This window comes from Silene latifolia, chromosome 5, assembly GCF_048544455.1.
Source record: "Silene latifolia isolate original U9 population chromosome 5, ASM4854445v1, whole genome shotgun sequence".
NCBI classification, from domain to species: domain Eukaryota; kingdom Viridiplantae; phylum Streptophyta; class Magnoliopsida; order Caryophyllales; family Caryophyllaceae; genus Silene; species Silene latifolia.
The window spans coordinates 87,614,334-87,628,265 of NC_133530.1; the positions used below are offsets into that span (position 1 = coordinate 87,614,334).

A 13,932-nucleotide genomic window follows, 5' to 3' on the forward strand; every position below is an offset into this window, starting at 1 on the left:
GTTACTAGCTGGTAGACCGGCTGCCGGCTCACACCCCCGATCCACGTCATTTTACACCAATTTCCCAAGAACTGCTTTCCCAGCCGGTGGCCCGGCTGCCGGCCAACCGGCTAGGAGAGCCTTCACAGTATTTCCTCAAATTTTCTTGAATTTATGCAGGAACTTCCCAGCCAGTGCATGCACCGGCGGCCCGTGGGCAGGCTGGGAGTACATGTCTTCGTGTTTTCTTTATTTCTCTTCAACTTTAAAAACTTCTTCTTCAATTGGCCTTGAATTGCATGTTTTCCTCTTTCTTAGCCGATTCATCAAGTCGGGATTCGGTCAATTGAAGGTTATGCTCTTGTTGTCCATTGAGCCCTGGTCTTCTTCACAATGACATCTCGTCATCAATCCAACTTGCCCAGTATCAATGTTCCAAAATTCCCATTACCTATCTAAATGCATGCTATGTACAAATGGCGGTTCTTGTGGAACTCCAACAAACCATTTCTTGTTCATGATTGAGATTACTCATCCCCAAGGATAGGGGTTCTTCCAACTCGATTTCACCTTGGGTCTCGATAGGTTGACCCTCATAGAAGAATTTTACTCATTTCCCATTCACTTTGAAGCACTCACCTTTGTTGTTTTTCAACTCAAAGGAGCCATATGGGAACACGGTCACTATCTCAAAGGGTCCCAACCATCGGAATCTCAACTTCCGGGGAAACAATTGGAACCGGGAGTTGAAGAGTAAGACCTTGTCCCCTACACCAATTTCTTTTCCAGTGATCTTGGAATCGTGTCATTGCTTAGTCCGCTCCTTGTAGAGTTTGGCATTCTCATAAGCATCCAACCTTAACTCATCAAGCTCATTGAGTTGGAGGAACCGCTTGTTTCCCGCAACATCTAAGTCATAGTTTAGCTCCTTTAGAGCCCATCTTGCCCGGTGTTCCAACTCGACAGGTAGATGACAAGACTTGCCAAAGACCAAGCGATAAGGAATAGTGCCTATCGGGTTCTTGTAGGCGGTCTTTAAAGACCATAGCACATCATTGAGTTTGGTGCTCCAATCCTTCCTAGACCTATTCACCACACGCTCTAGAATAGCCTTGATTTGCCGATTTGATACCTCCACTTTCCCATTAGTTTGGGGGTGGTAGACAAGAGCTACTTTATGTCGGACGCCGTATTTCTTGAGTAAAACATAAATGGTGCGGTTGATGAAGTGTGACCCACCATCGCTTATGATGGCCTGAGGTACTCTAAAGCGGGGGAATATATACTCCTTGAAAATTTTGGAAACCACTCGTGAATCATTAGTAGGGGCGGCGATTGCTTCTATCCACTTGGACACGTAGTCCACCGCAACCAAAATATATTGGTTGCCGAATGATAACAGAAACAGCCCCATAAAGTCCACACCCTATTCGTCAAAGAGTTCAACTTCCAAGATATTGTTCAAAGGTATTTCATCTCGCCTACCAATGTTACCTCTTCTTTAGCAAGAATCACATGAATGGACTAAAGCATAAGCATACTTAAATAGAGAGAGCCAATAAAATCCACAATGAAGAACCTGAGCTTCGGTCCTAGAGGTGGACAAATGGCCTCCATATGTCATAGCATGGGAAGCTTGAAGGATTGATTTCCCTTCCTCGTGAGTGACACATCTTCTATAAATTCCATCATTACATCTCCTATATAAAAAAGGATCTCCCCACACATACCTCCTTGACTCATATCTCAACTTATTCCTAGCTTGGTTCTGAAGTTCTTCCGGAATAAAGCTAGAGCTCAAGTAGTTAGCAATATCTGCATACCAAGGGTCGGAGTGCGTGATAGCTAAGATAGAGTCATCGGGTAGCCACTCATCAATGGGAATCCCGTCATCAATATCCCCTCTAGTCTATTTCATCAACCGTGATAAGTGATCCGCAACAAGATTTTCGGATCCCGATTTATCCTTGATTGTGACATCAAATTCTTGTAACAACAACACCCAACGAATTAACCTTGGCTTAGCATCCTTTTTTACCACGAGTTGCTTGATGGCGGTGTGGTTTGTGTACACGGTTACTTTTGAGCAAAGAAGGTATGGCCGAAATGTCTCAAAAGCATACATCACCGCCAAGATCTCTTTTTCCATGGTGGTGTAATTACATTGAGCATTATCCAAGGTCTTGCTAAAATAAGCAATGACATGAAGCTTCTTGTCTTTCTTTGACCCAAGACCGCTCCCAATGCAAAATCACTTGCATCACACATCAATTCGAAGAGGTGGTCCCAATTGGGTGGTTTCACAATTGGAGCCGAAACCAAAGCTTCCTTGAGCCTACAAAAGCTCTCAACACAAGATTCATCAAATACGAAGGGAGTGTCCTTGGCAAGAAGTGAGGTGAGGGGTTTCAAAATTTTTGCAAAATCTTTGATAAACCGTCGATAAAACCCTGCATGACCCAAGAATCTCCTCACACCCTTGACATTGGTGGGTGGGGGAAGTTTCTCAATCACCTCAACTTTGGTCTTGTCCACTTGGATCCTTTTCTTAGAAATGACATGACCAAGAACCAGTCCCTCTTGCACCATGAAATGGCATTTTTCCCAATTCAACTTAAGGTTGTATTGGATGCAATTTTGGAGCACTTGGGAGAGGTTCTTCAAACAATCATCAAATGAGGTGCCATGGACACTAAAGTCGTCCATAAACACCTTCATAGACTTCTCAATATAGTTAGAAAAGATAGACATCATAGCCCATTGAAATGTTCCGGGAGCATTGTAAAGCCCAAATGGCATTCTCCGATATGTGAAGACACCATAAGGGCAAGTAAAAGTGGTTTTTGCTTGATCATCCGGGTGTATGGGTATTTGGAAGAACCCGGAGTACCCATCAAGAAAGCAAAAATACTAGTGGTTTACAAGTTTCTCGAGCATTTGATCGATGAATGGCAATGGAAAATGATCTTTGATTGAGGCGGAGTTGAACTTTCTATAATAAATACATATTCTCCATTCCGTGACCGGTCGGGTGGAGATGAGTTCACCTTCCACATTCTCAACCACGGTCATACCGCTCTTTTTGGGGACAATTTAAACCGGGCTAACCCAATCGTTTCCCGAGATGGAGTATATGATTCTGGCCTCAAGCAACTTATCAACTTTCTTCCTCACCACCTCCTTCAATTTCTCATTCAACCTCCTCATAGGTTGAGCGGAAGGAGAGAATTCATCCTCAAGTGTGATGCGGTGCATACATATTCGAGGATCGATTCCCGTGAGATCATTAGGGCTATACCCAATGGCTTTCTTGTTTTCTTTGAGGACATTCAAGAGTTTTTCCTTTTGAGATGCCATTAGGTTTGCATTGATGATAACCAGGAAAGAAGGCATACTCAAGGGAGGAGGGGTAAAGGTTTGAGATCTATCTTTGGAGGGTTCTTACCCTCATTTTCATCAAGAATTGATGGTAAAGCTTCATAATCTTCTTTCAAATGCTCCTCCGAGCATTTATCCTTTGCATCTTCAATTGCTTCTTCTAACATGTCTACCGAATAGACACTCTCAAACATTGGTTCTGACATTGCTCCGGTCAAAGAAAATTCAACCACATTTTCTCCCACTTTGAAAGTGAGCTTCCATTCCTTAACACTTATGTTGACATCCCCGGTTGCCAAGAAGGGCCTCCCGAGGATAATAGGAGTTTGTTGGTCTTCGGGGATCACCACAAAGTCCGCCGTAATATAGAAATTTTCCGCTTTAACCGAAACATATTCAATGACCCCCATTGGCCTTTGTACCAACCTATCGACTAGTTTCAAGGTCATAGAGGTAGGTATCATATTATGCAAACCAACCTTCCTTGCAATAGGGAGCGGAAGTATTCTAACACTAGCACCATGATCACAAAGTGGCCTCTTGATACTCACATTACCCACCATGCATGGAATATAAAAACAACATAGATCTTGTAGTTTTTCCGACATGGGATTGAGTAAGACCGCAATACATTGCCCCTAAGAGCCACTAGACCATCTCCTCCAATGCTCCTCTTTTTTGTCAACACATCCTTCAAGAATTTGTTGTAGAGCGGCATTTGTGTCACTACCTCAGTGAAAGGTAATGAAACTTCAACTTTCTTCAACATATCCAAGAATTTGGAAAATTTATTCTCCTCATTCATTACTCTACTTCTATTAGGAAATGGTATTGGAGGGTTGTTGGTCATTTCGGGAGTGGAAGCTTGCTTGGTGTTTTCCACTTCACTTGATTCCTTTCTTTTCCCTTAGTCTTTTTTCAACCACTCTTTCTTGGTCTCTTTCAACCACTATTTCTTCCAATACAAAGTTCTCATCATCTTCAAGGTATTCACCCACCTTCCCTTCTTAGTGTTGTCAACCCTACTTGTGGGTGAAGGAGGGGGATGTTGGAGCTTGTGTCCTCCACAAATTAGTGTGATAACATTTGTAAATCTCTTACAGGTTCACAAGGGTATACTTCGTATATTTAATCAGTTGATTAACGTTTACCTAATAACGGTTGGATTGCTAGAAAGTTTGACGTTATTATCATACAGATGGCGGTGATCAACTGGTCCCTAAAGGTCACACCTATAGGACGTGTTTGAGAAATGTGGTTATAGAAATATAATTACATTGATGCCCAAAATGACTAAAACGTTAGTCAATGTGTTGATGAGATAATTATTTAATGAAAATTAAATAATATTAAGTTGAGACAATTAATCACAATTCGTAAATTAAATATAATAAGTTATATTTAATTAAATATATATAAGGTTAGTTTGGACGAATTAATCTGTTAATTCGTAGTTAAATATAATCAGTTGTATTTAATATCAACAAGTTGAATGTGTCATAGTGGTAATAGTTAGGGTACACAAGCTAAGAGGTCATGGGTTCGATCCTCACTAGATGACAATTTAACACACTTTATATATTTTTGGAAAGACCAAAAATAAGGAAATTTTTATTCCTTATTTCGGTCATTATTGGCCGAAAATTAGGAGAATAATATCTTTCCTAATTGAATTGGTAATTCGGTCTATATAAGAGAAAAGGGGAGAATTATTTCTACCCTAATGCTTTTTCTTGACCTAGCCTCCTCTTTCTCATCACAAGAACACAAAGACAATTAAATTTTACAGAAAATTTTAGATTTATTTCTAGCATAATCAAAGAGCATATCTCAGATCGTCTTGGGTGCAACTAATAGGCGAATATCAATTTTGATATTGTTCTTAGGCCATATTTGCTAGGACCAAAGGTTATTTCTGAATCCTTTACTTTTGTTTATGTATTTTATTTTATGACCATTGATCATCTGTTTTAAATCGTTATAATCCTTCTAGTTTAAGGGAAGTATACAGACTTATTTCTGTGGACAGCGGGCCGCCCACGGGGGCGCTTGGTGAGAAGGTCGAAAACAAGCGTTTGCATTTTGTATGGAGTCGCCACCAATTTTTATGGGAAATTGGAACCGTTCGAGTACCTCATGTCATGTCAAGACACAAAGTAGTGACATGAACACTAAGCAATCGTTACCCTTAGCATTCTATGTCTAGAATGACTCTCGTGGATGCCAATGAACACGGGTGCTCACGGAGATCTGGAGTAAGGGGTGAGGGTACGTATTAGGAAGCTCTTTTGATCGAACACCTAATCCCGCCCGCCTCGATAGCGGCCTCTACTAATGATTAGGGAAGTTATTCGTACTCGATATATCGTCGGCTATATGCATGCAATGCAACATCCAAGTTTTAATCCTAACATGTGAAGATTAGGCTAAGTCGGTGAAACAATTAATTAAGCATACAATTAATGTCGAAGTAGGATTTAATGCTCATTTACATGTGAAAACATACAAACAATAAAAGAAATACAATAATTATAAATTACAATAATGAAAATTACATTAATTACATTGGATTAGGCGATTTATGTCGAAAATACCTTTAAAACGGATAATTTGAGAAAAAGAATAAAAGAAAGAAATTAACGAACAAGACAGAAGATGATATTACGGATAATAATTGATTGTACATAGACTAATTAAACTAAGTCAAAGCAACAACGGAGTTCAGAGACAGAAATCATCCTGGAAGAGGCGCAGCAGAGCTGCGCCCTCTGGAAGAGGCGCGGCGATTCTTTGCGTCATTTCCAAGGGTGAGTTAAGCTTTGGCCGAATCGCAAATCGTTAATGTCAATTGATGATTTTAATGGAATAATTGATGATATTTACTCGGATGAAAGTGGTTAACATGTTGTTTAACATATGAATGGGTCATAAAACAGTAAAACATGAATGAGACGGAATTAAACGGATTAACTACATGAATGAATGATAGACATTAATGAGTCCTCTGTTGAAATCAATTAACTAGGTTAGATATAATGATATATGACGAACTAATGATGAATACATGACAAAAGACAGGTTAGAATGTATCAATGACGAGTTCCAGAGATTCAATATGGATGAATCGAACCTCCAAAACCCGGGTTTGAATTGAATGACGAAAACCCGCAAGTATTGAATTACTCGGGATTTAAGTCGGATTAACAATGAATTATACGAATTAATGATGATGATTAATATACATGTGAATTATATACCGCTATGACGAAGAATTAATCAAGCAAACAAAACAATCAAAACAAGACGAAATTTACGAGAGGACGAAGAAGAAGAAAAGAAGCGAGGAATCTGCGCGGCCTCACGAAGAGGCGCGGCGAGAATCTGCGCTCCTTCGAAGAGGCGCGGCGATTCTTTGCGTCTTTTCTCGACCTGTTAGTCTTCGAAAATCCATAAAAAAGGTTTTAAAGATGGTTTTAGAAATCGGTTTTAATTGGTATTTTCGACGTGAATCTTACAATTGTGATACGATAATTAAAAGTACAATAAATAAATAAGGATTATACACCCTCAGACTTACATGTTGACGAAACGAGAAGAACTAAGATATCGATTAGTGATGCTCGACGCGAATGCAAAGAGAGTGCCCTCGTAAGAGGAAAACGATTGATTAAATTGATTAATTAGATTGATTATTGTGTAGTTGGTCAAATTGGTCGGTCATGCAACGGAGAGGCTGGTACCCGGAAGGATCCGAGCTTACGTGGTCGAATGTTCAAGCACGTAGGCGCCAATTAGTAAGAAAAAAGTCTAGAATGCAAAGGGAGAAAAGAAGGGCGGACACTCGCGTGAGAAATATGAGGAGCGAAGGCTCCTATTTATACTAATCACGTGACGGAATAGGGTTTCAGAGACTCTTTGGAAGTGAATCTCGAAAAGATATAAAAAAGATACGTGGAACATGCAGAGAAGGGCCTGGGAAGAGGCGCAGCAGCCACTGCGTCTCTTGGAAGAGGCGCAGCACCTGCTGCGTCTATTCCCAGGAGGTTTCCTCCTGCTGAAGAAAGATTTCCGCGTTTGAGTTATGGTAGGACGGAAATAATCCGATCTTCCTTAATATTTTATATGAATATTACGGGATATTATTTGCCAAAAGATAAAACTCGTGAAATATGGAATAGAAATATCCTAACATTCCGAACATTCGACTCGGGATTTAACAGTTATCAGAAAATGGAGACGGTTTTTGACCCGGACTCCGAATGTACTCTAATTACTGCCAAAACGACCGTATCGGGACGTAGATGACAACTATGAGGTCGACATTAATATTTGAGCAATCACTTGACGATAATCTTACGAACTGTCACAAATCATTCCGCGAATCAAACATGCGGCCCAATCATCACCGGGTGGTTTGCGGGAGGTGCGAAATGAGGTGTCTCTGAGCCCCCACTTTGACGAGGCTTGGACAAGGCGAAAGTCAAAGTATAGCCATCAGGTCAATCGAAGATTACAACCTGACGACTATGGCGACGCGAGGCGGCTCAAGGGGTCGGAACCAAGGACCTGTCGTCGGGAACATTTTAGAGTCTGTTGACTATCGGGGAGGGTCGTTTAAAGTCCATTAGACTACGTAAGGAGGCTCGCCAGCCATAAGAAGAGACCATACCTGAGACTTAATCGAACTGCGCGGGGAAACAAGAAATATTGAAAGCAGCAGGACGTTGGTAGAAACTGCTGGGGAATCCGCTTGCGTCGGTCTCAAGCGAACTCTGGCAAAACTTGAGGTTGAATCTGCTTGCGTTGGTCTCAAGCAAATTCTTGCTGGGGAATATATTGACGACTAGGAACATCTTGATCGTCGTGGGAGAAATCTCGAATGAGCAGTACTGCAAAATACTACTGCGCTGGATAAAAGGATATGAGCAGTACTGCAAAATACTACTGCGCCGGATAAAAGGATATGAGCAGTACTGCAAAATACTACTGCGCTGGATAAAATGCGGGCCGGAACGAAAGGAAATCATCGAAACGGACCAAAAGAATATAATAGCGTCAAGGAAGAGGCGCACCAAAGATGGGCCCACAAATAACGAACTCGTAACGAATTTTTGAAAATCCGTATGGAGGGAACACAAAGAAAAGGTGCAGCAAGAGCTGCGTCTCTTGGAAGAGGCGCAGCACCTGCTGCGTCTTTTCCCCAATTTGGCTTTCCTGCGTAAAAACGCGAAATCAGAAGGGATTGTATTCATTATTTCGAAACACAATTCTTGCGATTTCTCTCTCGAATCTTCACCATTTCCGTCGAGGTTTGATCCAAAAGCTTGCTTTAAATATGACTAATCGAGGTATGTGTCTTAATCTTGCATTAATCCTCTACATTTGTTGAATTTTGAGCCGCGAGATTTAGGGTTTTCGACCCTTTTGATCGAAAATTTGGGGCTTTTCCCCCAAATGGATTTGCCATGCCAAATTGATGTTAGAAACGGATAGTAGGCAATGTTAGGAACATAACCATGTAATTGCTTCGATTTTTTGTCGAGTTTTGAGCTCTTGAGTGAATTTTGAGACGGTTTTACAGCTGAACCGCAAATTGCTTCGAAAATAGCCTTAGGAATGCCCATTTGCGATGAAATTTGATATTCGGAATCCTTGGATGATGGGTAAACTTTCCACCATCTCGGAATTTTGGGTTTGTAACAACTTTTTCGGGACACCTTTTAGGGCATAATCGCCGTTATAGCGGAATGTTTATTGAATTTTCGACTTGAACCCGGAACTAGGCTTCAACTTGGACTTGACTTGACCCAATTCATCACATGAGTGATTGGGTTGGCGGGAATATGGCCAAAGATGGCATGGAAAGGGGCGTTTTCAGGGCTTTGAAGGCTCGAAAACTCCTTACCAAAGGCTTGTCGTCATGTGACGCGGCCTGAATTTACTTTAACGTTGCAGGTGATGAGGCTTCTACTTCTGGGAGGACTCCCATGGAGATAGACGCCACTCGTTGAGGAGGCTTTAGAGCGAGGCCTTCACCGCTGCGGTGATGGTCTGAGTTTCACGAGGAGGAGGTCGTCGAGGAGGAGGAGATCCGAGACGAGCCAACGTCGGGCGAGGGTCGTCGGTGAGGGGAGCTCTGCGTGGGCCGAGACTTGGGAGAGTAGGCACCTCGTGTGGGTGCAGAGAGGGTCACTGTCCTACGGGACGGTGAAGAGTCAGTAAATAGGAATTCACTACTCACTACTGTCCTTTTTCATTCTTTTTGTCCAAATTTCTTTCAAATTTCAGCCAAAACTAAAGATAGCTTTGTTTCAAATCATTATAGGAGGCCGGGAACATCGGGTCGTTCTCGGGTTACACGACAAAGAATGGAGCACTACGAGCGGCCGTCGGCGGAGGAGAGGGCCATGATCGAGCGTGGAGCGTTTGGTCCTCTGGTTCGAGTCCGGAGGATATCGTGAAGAGGAAGTTGCGGGCTAACCTTAGCCTGGTCCGCGCTTTCTTGGACCGATTTTGGGATACGACTTCCACGTTTCACCGCCTTTCGGTGAGGTGGGAGTTACTCGGAGGATTACGGCATGATCTCAGTGCGTGCGGGGCCGAGGAGATGGTGTGGCGGAGAGCGCCATGAGGGCGGACTCGGCCGAGGCGAGGAGGTTGATCGGTTGGAACTTGTCGCCGAAGGTGTTGCGATCTTAGGGTTTGGTACCCGGTACCTACGTTCGAGACTACTTCGCGGGGAAGACCCGGCGGTGACGATCGATGGGAGGGAGACGGCTCCTCCTCCTGCCGCACACCGAGCGAGAGGGCTACTTTGTGGCTTTGGTGGTTTCTGTCTTTGATTTATCTCGGAGACAAGGGTGAGAGGTCATCGCTGAAGCTTCTTCCCTTTCTTTCGACCTAAGTTCCCTAGGCGGCGGGGCCGGGTCATCTGCTGGTTTGCGGTCCTCATCCGCTTCATGAGGGCCATGGTTCGTCCCGAGGCGATGGAGAAGGGGACTTCTCCGGTGTCGTCGGACACGGACTCTTGTTGGAGGTATGAATCCTCCCTTTTGATAGCGAATTCCTATCTTTATCGAATTACGAAGGATCGTTCTTGATTATTACATTTTACTGGGCGTGGGTGTACTCCTACTTCCCGAGTCTCGCGCCGAAGAGGACGGAGCGGGAGAAGACCTATCCCGTGGTGAGGGATTGGGTGATGTGTCGGACGAAGAGCAAGCGTTCTTCGCACAATGTCTATCGGCGGGACGTGAACGCCCTTCACCGAAGCGTGAGTATCCCACTCGTATTCATTTATATTTCTTATCCTTTGCCTTCGCTTGATCATAGGAATGATCTTTGCCTTATCTTGTCGCGATGGGTGCCCAGGACCTTGGGCGGAGTACGCTGGAGCGCCTCCTTTTGTCGGCCGAGGTCCTTCGACCTAAGGGCCCGAGTCGGCTTCTTTGTTGTGGACGTCGATGGGTCTGTGTGGTATCTGGCGAGCGTTTGGCTCGTCAGTGCTCTCGGGACGCGTTGACGGTTCCCGTTGATCCTCCGAGGACGATGTTCGGGGAGCCTGCGAGACGAGAGGGAGGCGGACTGGGCGGTGCCGGTGGCGACGACCTTCTTCTCCCTGGCGAGGACTACTCGGCGTTCCTTTACGGGAGGTTGGCGTGCGGCGGTAGTGGTGAGTATCTTTTACTTTTTCTTGATTTGATTTTGAGAATTACGACGAAAGATCATCGATTAATGAGAGCTATTTGTCCTTGCGGGAGGTCGAGGCGGCGGGCATCGAGCCCCCGGTGTACCGAGACTCTTGAGTACACCGATGCGGCCAGGAGGACGACGATCTCCGAGTTGCGTGACTTTCACGTAGGCTGATGACGGATCTTTGGCCTAGATGATTTGATCGATTCGGAGGTGAGCCTCCGGTTTATATACCTTTCGTGTAAGAACACATTTGATTGAACTTGTTCAATTTACTGAGAATTTCTTTTGAAATGCAGGTCGCGCCCTCTCGGTTCGTGGCGCTATGGAGGGTGGCCAACCGGCTACGAGCTACTGCCATCGAGGCACTCGTCAGTGGTCGAGGTCGTCAGGTATGAACCTCATTTGATTTCTTTTGATTTTTTTTCTTTGATTTTCGATTTTGCTTGAATTGATTGACATGAGCCAATTTACTTCTGTTTACAGGCTGGCCGTGACTCGGAGCGAGAGCTGACCCAGTCTCGGGAGGAGACAGCTCGCTTGTTGAGGGAGCTCGAGTTTCGGGATGCCGAGATTGCCGCTCTTACGACGAGAGTTGCTGAGTTGGAGGGTGCCCAGCAGTAGTTTTGTGTAGTGTTGTAGATTTGTACATCTGATTTTGAACATTTTTGGGCTTTGTTTGGGGCGCAAGCCCCCAATTTGCTTGTACATTTGCTTCATTTGGTGTATATATGACGGCCTGAGTGCCTTTGCTGCTGGGTTGTGTCGCTTGTATCTGCAGGTTAGGTCTTGAACAGGTTTGGTAGATAACGGTTTACGCCGTCATGCTGCCGAAATTTACATAGAAATCACGCAGAACATACATTTTATACATATGGCCTTTATTAGCGCAAAAAAGACTCAAAAGAACGTAAAAAATGCAAAAATTTTGCCGGAAATGACCGGACGGTAGGGAGGGTTACCCCCTAAAAAAAGAAAAAAGAGAAATCTATAAGTGTAGAAATGAAATGTTGAAATTTGTTAAAAAAATGAAAACAAAAGAAAATTATTTCCCAAAAGGAAAATGAAATTTATTTCCTAGAGAGAATGAAATTTAGTGTGATGAAATGGCGAAGGTGTCGACGTCGCCTCGAAATGCATGCCCGCGAATTTAGGAAACTTGAAACATGGTAATCTCCCCGTATTTACCAAAATACAACTCCGCAGGAATAGGAAATCATGCGTTATAGAATTAGGAAAGATCCAACACGGAAATCATAGAAGTGAGACTGGAGAAGAGGCGCAGCATGAGCTGCGTCCCTTTGAAGAGGCGCAGCAGGTGCTGCGCCTGTTCCCATGCTGGTCCGTTCTGACGGATTTTTGGAAACAACAATTAGTATAAATAGAAGCGTCGATGGAGTTTGAATTCACATAAATCTTCTGTCTTTTCTTCGTCTATTCACATAAAATTCCCAAAATAAATTTTCAAAAGAAAATTATCATCATGAATACTTTGGAGATCCGCTTGAAGGAATGGACTAATGAATTTTCGAATATGGAGAAGCATGACATGGGTGCTTATAACCTTGGGTCTTTGTTGAGTTTGAAACTCATTAAAATTGTAAACCCATTCTTGGATGCTTGCCTTGACTATTGGGACCCGAATTATCATGTTTTCGCGTTCCAAGGAGGTGATATTTGCCCATTTCCTGAAGAAATAGCTGCTATTGGTGGATGGGATCCCGAACATTTACCCGTCATTCCTTCCACTTCACAAAGGTATAAGAGCAAATTCAGAGACTTGCTTGGACTGACCAGACTTGAGGTGGATCGTCTAGTTACCCCGAAAGGTGTGAGAATGTTGGACTTTATTGATCGATTCATCAACAGGGCTGACCCTACTGTCTCTCATGTTGCTAGGAGGAGAGCATTTGGCTTTTGTTTATTGCATGTGTATGTCTTCCAAGGGCATGTTGATGAAGACTTGAGAGGTGATCCTCGTCTTTTGTGCCTTATCGAGCAAATGGAGTCGCGGAGCCCGGCTTGCTTATGCTTAGGGGAGATTATCTTGGGCTTGGATAATAGGAAATCCAACCGCGATCTACCGTTTTTGGGGAGTCCCGTCATTTTGCAGGTAAAAGACACCTTTTCTTTTTCTCTTTTTTTGTTGTTTTTGTTTTCGTTCGTTTTTTTTTTTTTTTTTTTTTTTTTTTTTTTTTTTTCGGTGTCTAATACCTGCTTTTGGTAGGTTTGGCTTATGGAACGGCTCCGATTGATCGAGCCCCCAGTTCATGCACTTTCCTATCACTCCCGTATGATTGCGATGAGGACGCGTTTGTACATGGTGGACTTCACCCGGGTCTGCGATTATTGGAAGAACAAGCTGAAGAGTGATGATGGCCCGTTGATTAGGTGGGTCGTGCCGTGGTGGCACCTCAAGTCTGCATCCTTTGGAGTGTCTTCTTTGGATCCTACTAGGTCCGTGCGCATTCCGGGATTGGAGTTCATGGTATGCATCTTTCCGGAAAGATTGATGAGGCAAGTTGGGCTGAAGCAGACGATCCCGAGGCTTGACACCGTCCCGCAGACTGCTGTGGCGCTTACTACCGAGAGCCGAAGAGAGTGGGCTATTAAATGGGCCCAAAGAAACATGTGGTTCTTGAACTTCTCCGCCAATGCTTTATGGGTGTCGGATTCTTATCTGAGGTGGAGAAAGGCTGCGACTTCGGAAGAGCGCGAGAGACTAAGGAAACGCGAACCTGTCGACTACAAGGTGCGCGAGGGAGAAAAAGAGAAAGAGAAGCATCTGACAGAGGGAGAAGAAGAAGCCGGGCTTCAGGTCATTCGTCCTTCAAAGAAATCAAAGACTACTCCTGTCGCAGAGATGGTGGTTGGCAAGAATGG

General features: G+C 43.8%; 1 protein-coding gene across 1 annotated transcript; it reads right to left on the reverse strand.

The window, feature by feature from the left end:
• Nucleotides 1–3,374: 3,374 nt before the first annotated feature.
• Nucleotides 3,375–3,920, reverse strand: LOC141655717 (uncharacterized). The gene has a single exon (XM_074462781.1). The coding sequence runs from the start codon at nt 3,918–3,920 to the stop codon at nt 3,375–3,377; it is 546 nt and encodes a 181-aa protein (XP_074318882.1).
• Between the last annotated feature and the right edge of the window lie 10,012 nt (nt 3,921–13,932).

What these genes read in the sequence shown, in the direction of transcription:
- LOC141655717 (XM_074462781.1), bottom strand. Translation starts at nt 3,920, where the DNA reads ATGGTGGGTAATGTGAGTATCAAGAGGCCACTTTGTGATCATGGTGCT.